General features: G+C 47.1%; 2 protein-coding genes across 13 annotated transcripts in view; one reads left to right on the top strand and one right to left on the bottom strand.

The window, feature by feature from the left end:
- KIF1A (kinesin family member 1A) overlaps nucleotides 1-9,825 on the bottom strand; it is a 522,969-nt gene that overhangs the window by 149,534 nt on the left and 363,610 nt on the right. The gene's annotated exons all lie outside the window — the stretch shown is intronic.
- ESPNL (espin like) overlaps nucleotides 287-9,825 on the top strand; it is a 45,950-nt gene continuing 36,411 nt past the window's right edge. Inside the window, 2 exon segments of the mRNA XM_075068992.1 lie at nucleotides 287-322; nucleotides 4,778-5,089. Of these exon segments, the coding sequence (XP_074925093.1) occupies nucleotides 287-322; nucleotides 4,778-5,089 (348 nt within the window).

Below are 9,825 nucleotides of genomic sequence, written 5' to 3'. Positions count from 1 at the left end.
CCAGCTCAGTGAAAGGTGTGACTTTCCGTTCCTCCTGTGGCCAGACAAAGATACTCCCTCTGAGATACATCTTTATACCCTGATACAAACAAGTTAGTACTGCCCCTCTGACATAGTTACTGTAGTTACTGCCCCCTGACATGGCTAGTTATCACTCATCCTTCTACATATAGGTTCGATTAAAACATCTCTATTACATACTGTCAGCCTGACCTTATCTTTTAGGAGGGATTACTGGATTCTAGTTATCCTTGGGGAAAGTTTTTATACCATCCTTGGTATCGGGATGTTCAGGTACCACTTGATATTGGGATGTGTTCACGTGAGTACTCTGTGACTAGCATTCCTTAGGAATGTGTATTTCTGCAATATTAGCCCTGTTCTTGCCAGATTCTGTGAACCAGTCCTGCCTCATACCAGGCCTCTGATACAAGGACTTACATCTCAGGCTCTCTTCCTACTACACCAGGTACCACATTTCAGCTTACAGCTGCCAACATTTTTGAGAGGGATAACGTGAAGTGAGGGTGGCCGTTTCCAGGCAACGGTGGGATATTAAGGGCAAAGATCCCTTCTGAGCCATATACTCTCCCTTTGGAATTGCTGTGAGATGACTCTGAATTGGACATAAATCAGCCATACGTGAATGTATCCATTCCAGCGTGCACCAGCAGCCATAAACCTCCATGCAAGTTGTGTTTGAATGTAAGATTCCACACTCAGACTCCTCCTAAACCGCTTAATTACAAAATTAGACTGGAATGAAGTATTTACCGAGTGACTGCAGATTAGATCTGAGCATCCTGATAACATTTATCCCCCTGTGCCGATAACATTACTGGTGTCCTGTTTAATTACTATGATTTTCTAACCTTGTGACAGAAATCATAGAAACTTTGTGAAACTGTGCAATATGTTAAAAAAGCTGCCCCCATTCCTAAGGGCGCTCCTTGCTGCTGTGGAGTTCTGTGTCAAATACTACAGGGCCATAGTTGCATTCTGGGTGCCTGATTCTGCTGCTATTGAAATCAGTGGCCAAACTTCCATTGACTTCATTTGATCAGGACTGAGGTCGGGAAGGAGCTGGTTATCTGTCCTCTGGGGGAGCTGTAAGGAAAGGTAAATGTAAATGCTAGTACGTTCTGAGTGCCCCTTGCTGTTTGAAGGGCTAAGCCTATAACTACAGCTACTGGATTTTTTTTCAAGTCACCTTATAAGAGCAGAATGTAGCTATAAATATCTGCTTATGTTTTTTTAAAAATGGCCTCTCTTGGTACCACAATCTTGATTTCTGTCCCTTGAATCATAGGTTTTTTGACATTTGAATTAATTTCACACTAGTGACACATGTAATTAATCCAAAACATGGCTACAAAAAGTGCCCTCCTTGATTATCAATAAACACCGAAAGAAATCCAAGACCCTTTAGTCAAGGTGTGGAATGGTCTCATGTGAGATCAAACTTAGGAAAACAAATAATTAAGGGAGGGAACAAGATGTCTTGGAGAAATGAGCCACACTGCCTTTCGCTGCTAGATGCCTGGTCTAATCCAACCCTTGTTGCTCTATGCCATGCCCTGCATACAGTGTGATTACATAGTGTTGTCAGTTTGGCTTGTGTGTGCATGTGTTCTTTCAGTGTGCTGTCCCAGCTCTGCTCAGACAGCTGGTTTAGCAGACCTCAGTAGTACTACCCAGTGTTGATAAGTGCTGAAGGCTGGAACATTGTTGCTTTGGTAATGCAGTTTGGGCTGCCCAGTGCTTCTATCCTTGAAGCTTTAGTGCTATTAATAGATAGTGCAGCATGTTAATTCATCAGACCTTGATGTTGCTGTGGTGGATTCGGTCTCAGAGACTCCCCTCAAGACTGTCACTCGATGAGCTGGGATACTACTGAGAACAACCCTCCTGAAAGAACCACTCCTGTCTTGCTAAGTTAGACATTCCAGTCAGCTCCAGCATAGACCCAGAGGTTGGGCCACACCTCGCTGCAGTTCATTGAAATTGAGATTCACTCAGCCCAGGAGCTCTTCAGTTAACAGACACTTTTCCAGCACCCAGTGTTCAGCCTTTCTGGGACCCTGAACCCCAAATAGATCCGCTTTACTCTGGTGAAGGACATGATCATTCCTCTCTATTCAACATTAGTGAGGCCTCATGTGGAGTCCTGTGTCCAGCTTTGGGCCCCACACTACAAGAAAGATGTGGAAAAATTGGAAAGAGTCCAGCGGAGGGCAACAAAAATGATTAGGGAGCTGGAGCACGTGACATATGTGGAGAAGCTGAGGAAACTGGGATTGTTTAGTCTGCAGAAGAGAAGAATGAGGGGGGATTTGATTGCTGCTTTCAACTACCTGAAAGGGGGTTCCAAAGAGGATGGATCTAGACTGTTCTCAGTGGTAGCAGCTGACAGAACAAGGAGTTATGGTCTCAAGTTGCAGTGGGGGAGGTTGAGGATGGATATTAGGAAAAACTTATTCACTAGGAGGGTGGTGAAACATTGGAATTGGTTACCTAGGGAGGTGGTGGAATCTCCTTCCTTGGAGGTTTTTAAGGTCAGGCTTGACAGAGCCCTGGCTGGGATGATTTAGTTGGTGTTGGTCCTGCTTTGAGTAGAGGATTGGACTAGATGACCTCCTGAGGTCCCTCCCAACCTGATATTCTTTGATTCTACAGGGTAAATTCATAAATTGTCAGCCCTCTATAACACTGACAGAGATATGCACAGCTATTTGCCCCTCCCGAGGTATTAATAATTTACCCTGGGTTAATTAATAAACAAAAGTATTTTATAAAGTATAAAAAGTAGGATTTCAGTGGTATCAAGGAATAACAGACAGAACAAAGTAAGTCACCAAGCAAAATAAAGCAAAAATACTCAAGTCTAAGCCTAATACATTAAGAAACTGATGACAGGTAATATCTCACCCTCAGAGATGTTTCAATAAGCTTCTTTCACAGACTAGACTCCTTCCTAGTCTGGCCCAATCCTTTCCCCTGGCACAGTCCTTGTTAGTTCCAACAGACATCTCAGGTGGTAAGCAAGGATTTTCTTATGGCTGGCAGCCCCTTTTGTCCTGCTCCACCCCCTTTTATAGCTTTGGCACAAGGCGGGAATCTTTTGTCTGTGCTTGTCCCCAGCCCCACCTCATCAGTGAAAAAGTACAAGGATTAAGATGGATTCCAGTATCATGTGACACTATAAGACCCCTCCCCCCCGCTCTCCATTCTTCTTGGGTTGGCCCACACGTACACAGGAAGGCTTGCATTTACAACCAATTGTCTTAGTTAATGGGAGCCATCAAGATTCTATACCATCGTTAATGGTCCACACTTTCTATAATTACAATAGGATCTCAAGAGTTATACTTCATATGTCTAGCTTCAGATACAAGAAGGATACAGGCATACAAATAGGAGGAATATATTTAGTAGTTTATAACCTTTCTTATGATGCCTTACAAGAGACCTTTTGCATAAAGCATATTCCAGTTACATCATATTCACATTCATAAGCATATTTCCATAAAACAAATGGAGTGCAATGTCACAGTTACTTATAAAGAAAGACTACAGGCACGGTTCAGTGGCATAGGCACTCAGCAAGGTTTATTAGTGTCAAGACATAGTCCTAGCATGCTGGCTCCCTTCCCTGTGGCAAGGAATGTCTCAGTCAGCAGCTGGACTCTCTGCTGCTCCTTCGCCCAAACAAAGAATTAAGGTGAAGTATCCCTATGTTTATAAACTAAAACAAACAACTAACATACAACTTCCATACCACCTTATGTATCTCATGGCATCTGTTTGTTACCTCCCCTAGTTCCTGATTTCTTAGACAAAACATCCCTATTCATTATTTTGTCAAACCATCTTATCTTGTATTAGATTGGGGTGTATCTGTACTAGCTAGAATATATTTACATAAATATCTAGGGCCTAGTACACTAGCAACAACTTTGCCAAGTTCACGTACTGGACAGTGAACTTGAAAGCATCTGCTTTAATACATGGTCTGACTTTGGTTCGCAGTCTCTGGTTCAGGCCTCAGATCTTGCACCAGGACCAGGGCTCCAGGCTCTCTTTATTAGATGTGGCCATGCAAATAGCCACATAAGTGTAGATATTTTGGAGTTGCTACATAATTATGCTTTAGGTTTTTATCTTTGGGCACGAGCCCCAACTAGTGTAAATGGACACATCTCTACTGAAGCTAATAAGAGTTATACTAATTTACACCAGTTTAGGATCTGGCCCTGTAACTTTATGAGTAGCTTGAAGTAAACATACTGCCTTCCCAGTATGAAATCTCCATGGCAGTTCACCAGATGTCTGATTTGAAAACCAAAGCCATGAGGTGCCAACTGGGTTATGGCACATTCAGAGCAGTTCAACAGGAAAGTAGTTTTTCAGTAGGTCAGAATATTGTTGGGAGAGTTTGTAACTTGTGAGTCTACCTATATGCTCTGTTAACAATTTAGGACCCAAGGGTTTGTTATATGTTTATTTACAATAACTGTTTAGTTGAGCTTTAACATAGTTTGGGGCTGAATGCACAATTGGGGAGCAAAGCTAGGAAAAGCTTGGTCTGTGTAGCAATTCCCCATACAGTTTGGGATCTTATTTGTTCCCAGCTGAATATGTTTGTTATAATGCAGGTTGCTTGATGGATAACTCCATTTCCCACCCTATCTTAGCCCCCTCTGCTTTACATATACCCCCAGGTGTACCTTCTCAGGTAACCAGAGACGGGCTACATCTGCTCTGCACATAAAACAAGAGGCTCAGAGACAGAGAGGATGGAGCTTCCCATGGAATTTTAGCCACCAAGGAAGAGAATTTGACAACAATAGAACAGCTGCACACAAATGGCACTCTGGGCTGGAACATCACAGACTTCTTGGGAGGGGCCTGGTTCAACCGTGCCTCAAGAGCAGGGAGCTTGGAGTGCCTGAAGTTCCTGGTACTGCAAGCCAAGATTCCAGGGAACCAGAGAACCAAAAACAGTGTGACTCCAGCACACAATGCAGCATCCATGGGGAACCTAGCAGAGCTGCAGTGGCTGATCAGGGATGACAGGTACAACTTACAGGTAGAATCGGGTTTCAGCAGCCGGGGAGCAAGATAGGGGTTTGTTTTAGGGTAATGGCTCGTGTGGCTCCAGTGCTTTACCCAAGGAGCTGTAGGGTAGAGTGAGTAGTGTTCTAAGCAGAGTGGGTCAGTAGCATGTCTATACAATCCTCCAGTTTGAGTGGCATTGGCGTTTCACTCCCAGCACCAGCATGGTGGTCTCTTGTCTCTGCAGCATCTTGCTACCAGCACCAGGGAGGAGTTAGTGTTATATTACAGTTAAAATTCTCTTTAAGTCACTTTTGAGTATGAAAGTTGAATGTAATTTGCTGCCATCTCTTACTGCTTCTAACTTTTCTGAAACTTAATGAATCCAGAAGCTCAGGGTACCTTTATTTCTTAGGCACCTAATGTTCTATTTAAATAAACATACTTGACTACCTTTGCACTGAGAACACACCAGGACAACATGGCAGAGCAAAATGGTACATCCTGCTTTTGTTCTCTTTATTCTTCTGATTAGACACTGGCTCAGATCAGAAGACATCGGATCTGACCATTCCTATCCAGGAATCTTAGGGATGGTAGAATCCAGAACCAGCACCCTGATTTCGGCTTGTCCCTGTAATTTGCCTTAATTGTAACCCCAAATCTAAACCTGCCCAGCATAGGGTAAAGCTTGGATCTGAATCTGAGCTCTAAGTCAGGCCCATCGCCAGTTCTGGTGCAGGTGCTCCTTGGGAAGAATGCTGTTTGTTTATTCAGTATGTACTGACATCGTGATGTAAAGCATGAGTGACAAGGAGGAAGACATTTGCAGAGCACAAGTTTCACTGGTCCTGCAAAACCCAGGAACTATGCTACAAATTCTTAAGTGTTTTCTGCAGGCCCCTTATCTCTTAACTATTTAAGGGGCCTTCTGTAACAGATAGTTACAGCTCTTCTGTAACAGATAGTTAGGGGTGGTTTATAGAGAGTGTTACACTTGGTCAATCATGCAGATGGCCACTAAGCCAGAGTGAGAGACTGTCACAGAGTAAGCGGGCGATGCCCTGGAACTACGCCATATGAAGCCAGTCAGGACTCTGGGGGAGCCTCCTCTCTCTGAGCATACTGTTGCCAGGGCAAGAAGCTTACAGAGAAGCTTGGGGAAGCCAGAGGGTCCTGCACCCCAATTCTGCAGTCAGATGTGACTCTCAGCTAGTGTAAAACAGAAGGTTTATTAGTAGACAGGAACACAAAGTAGGACAGAACTTATTAGCACAGAAATCAGTGACTTTCAGTCAAGTCCATCTTGGGGAGTCCTGGGCCAAAAGCCCTAGACTCCCCATCTTCAAGTGCCCCCAAGCAGACTGCCAGCTTCTAGCGACCTGACCTCAGACACCCCGTTGCTCCTCCTCCTGGTTTTTATCTTGCTTCCTGGGCAAAGAGTCACCTGGTCATCACTTAGTTGTATCCCTCTTCTATGTCTCAGGTTACGAAGAGCACTGGTCATAGCATATGTATTCATGCAAAACAGTAAAACTCACATAGGCTCAAGAGAAAGACTCACATACAATATCACAAGGGAAAATCCCTACTTCATCACATCTCTCCTCCCTTTGAGACTGAACTGAACGGAGTCACTTTAGCCAATGGCCTGGGGAAGTTTGGGCCCCCCTCTCCGGGACAAAGCATCAGCTATAACATTTGCACTCCCGTTAACATGGACCACCTCCATCTCATGCTCCTGGAGGGATGGAGTCCACCTCAGAAGCTTGATATTGGCTCCTTGCATCTGGTGCAGCCACGGCAGGGCAAGTGGTCAGTGCACACAGTGAAGTGGCATCCAAATAGATCCTTCAGGAGCCTTTTAAGAGCCCACCCTAGGGCCAGGCATTCCTTCTGTATGGCCTCATGGCTCTGCTCCCAGGGCAGCAACTTTCTGCTCAGGTACATGATAGAGTGTTTCTCTCCCTGCATCACTGTGCATCGACACCACACCCAGCCCTGTGTCTGAGGCATCAGTGAACACCATACAGGGCTTGTCAAAGTCTGGGTTTCCCAGCACCAGGCCCTTGACCAGATCCTCCTTCAGCGTGCAGAGAGCCCTCTGGCACTGCCTCCTCCAGACCAGCTTGTCTGGCTCACCCTTCTTGCATAGCTCAGTGATGGGAGCTGACACAGAGCCAAAGTGGGGCACAAACCTCCAGTAGCGCCTCACCATCCCAGTAAAGGCATGGGCCTGTTTCTTAGTCTGGGGAGCAGGCCAATCTCTGATTGCCTCCACCTCGGCCGAATCTGCCTTTAGGCAGCCGCTCCCCACCTTGTGGCCCAGTACGACACCTCTGCCATCCCCACCTTGCACTTGCCAGCTTTTACAGTCAGTCCTGCATCCTGGATGCAACCCAGACCCCTCTTTATCTATGACACATGGTCCTCCCAGGTCTGGCTAATGACACAAATATAATCAATGTCCACTAGGGTAAAACTCTCCATCCCCCTCAGTAAATGATCCCCTTGGTGCAGGTTGGTGACCAGCGCCTCCTTGAGGCCAGGAGCGGCTCTAGGCATTTTGCAGCCCCAAGCACGGCAGGCAGGAAGCCTTCGGCGGCTTGCCTGTGGAGGGTCCGCTGGTCCCACAGCTTTGGTGGACCTCCCGCAGGCATGCGGGACCAGCAGGCACGCCTGCGGGAGGTCTGCCGAAGCGCTTGGTGTGCTGGGGCCTGAAGCCGCCCTTGCTTGAGGCCAAAACGTAGGACCAGAGATTTGTACAGTCCCAAAGGGGTGACAAAAACAGGTTTCAACCTGGCATCTGGATCCAAAAGCACCTGCCAGAAGACTTTGGTGAGATCCCTGGTCGTGGGGTACTAAGTCCCCACCAACTTGTCAAGGATTTCATCAGGCCTAGGCATGGGTCAGGCCTCAGACATGGTGATGGCATTGAGGTTCCGAGAGGCCACACAGAATCGGATCAACCCATCTTTCCTGGGGACTAGCACCACAGAAGAGGCCCTGCAGCTGGTGGATGGCTGCATCACTCATAAAGCCAACATGTCTCTGATCTCTTTCTCCAGGGCCTGGGCTGTGTTCCCAGTTTCTCTGAATTGGGAACACCTGCATGGGAGGGCCAGCTCCCATTTCCACTCAGTGGACAGCTCAATTATTGAGCCCAGGCTGTTTGGAAAACAGCTGTTGGTATGAATCTCTGCTTGCTGGGCAGGGGTTAGCTAGTCAGAGAGGGGAATTGATTCCAGCAAGGGACTGGCTCCTGTCTGAGGGAAGAGACCCCCCTGGGGATCTGCCCCCTTCTCCCACTGGCCCCACACAGCCAGTATCAGCTTCTCTCTGTCACAGTACGGCTCCATCATAATGACCTGGTACCCTCGGTGGTTGTGAGCCTGGTTGGGCAGTTCCACCACCTTGTTCTCCTCATTCAGCTGCTTGATGACCTTGAAGGGCCTCTGCCAGGCAGCTTGCAGCTTATTCTTCCTCACCAGGATGAGAACCCTCACCTGGTCCCTGGTGCCATAGGCTGAGCAATCGTACCAGATCTTCTGCCTCCCTTGGGCCCTGGGTAGGTTCTCCCTGGCCAGACCCATGAGCTCAGTGAGCTTTTCTCAGAAAGTCAGTACATATTCCACCACTGATTCTCCATTGGGGGAGGCCTTCCCCTACCAACTGTCCTTCACCAAGTCCAGGGCCACCTTCTGAAAAGGCTCCTCTATGACAGGCAGGTATCTCAAGTCTGTTTTACTCTTGTCCTGGGCCTTTTGCACCTCCGGACAAGGCAGCCCTGGTTGGCAGCTGTCCCCCCTGGATGTGGTTCCCCACACTCTGCTGGGGTCTCTGATCCCCCTGGACTCAGCTTTGTCCCTGCCGTCCCAGCCCTAGGCTACACTACAAATTTAGCAGCGTTAGATCGATTTAACCCTGCATCCGTCCACACAACGAAGCCATTATTTTCTATTTAAAGGGCTGTTAAAATCTATTTTGGTACTCCTCCTCAGACGAGGGGATTAGCACTGAAATTCACCTTGCCGGGTCAAATTTGGGGTAGTGTGGTCTCAATTCGATGGTATTGGCTTTCGGGAGCTATCCCAGGGTGCTCCATTGTGATTGCTCTGGACAGTGCTCTCAACTTCGATGCACTGGCCAGAAGACAGGAAAAGGCCCACGAACTTTTGAATCTCATTTCCTGTTTGGCCAGTGTGGCGATCTGCAGGTGAGTGCAGATCTCATCAGGAGAGGTGACCATGATAGAGTCCCAGAATCGCAAAAGAGCCCCAGCATGGACCGAACAGGAGGTACCGGATCTGATCACTGTACAGGGAGACGAATCCGTGCTATCAGAGCCCCATTGCAAAAGATGAAATGCCCAAACATTTGAAAAAATCTCCAAGGGCATGAAGGAGAGAGGTTGTAACAGGGATCTGCAGCAGTGCCATGTGAAACTTAAGGAGATGAGGCAAGCCTACCAAAAAACCAGAGAGGCAAACGGCTGCTCTGGGTCAGAGCCCCAGACATGCCACTTCTATGATGAGCTGCATGCCAGGATAGGGGGCACTCCTACAACTGGCCCACTTCTGTGTGTAGACTCCATCAATGGATTCTTACGCAACAGGAATGTGGATTTTGGGGATGAGGAATATGATGTGGAGGAGGTTGAAGATAGCTCACAGCAAGGAAATGGAGAAACCATTTTCCCCAACAGACAGGAACTGTTTCTCACCATAGACCTTGAGTCAGTACCCCCTGAACCCACCCAAGGCTGCCTCC

Source organism: Chelonoidis abingdonii, chromosome 8, assembly GCF_003597395.2.
Source record: "Chelonoidis abingdonii isolate Lonesome George chromosome 8, CheloAbing_2.0, whole genome shotgun sequence".
Classification (NCBI taxonomy): domain Eukaryota; kingdom Metazoa; phylum Chordata; order Testudines; family Testudinidae; genus Chelonoidis; species Chelonoidis abingdonii.
This window is presented reverse-complemented; position numbering and strand designations above follow the sequence as displayed.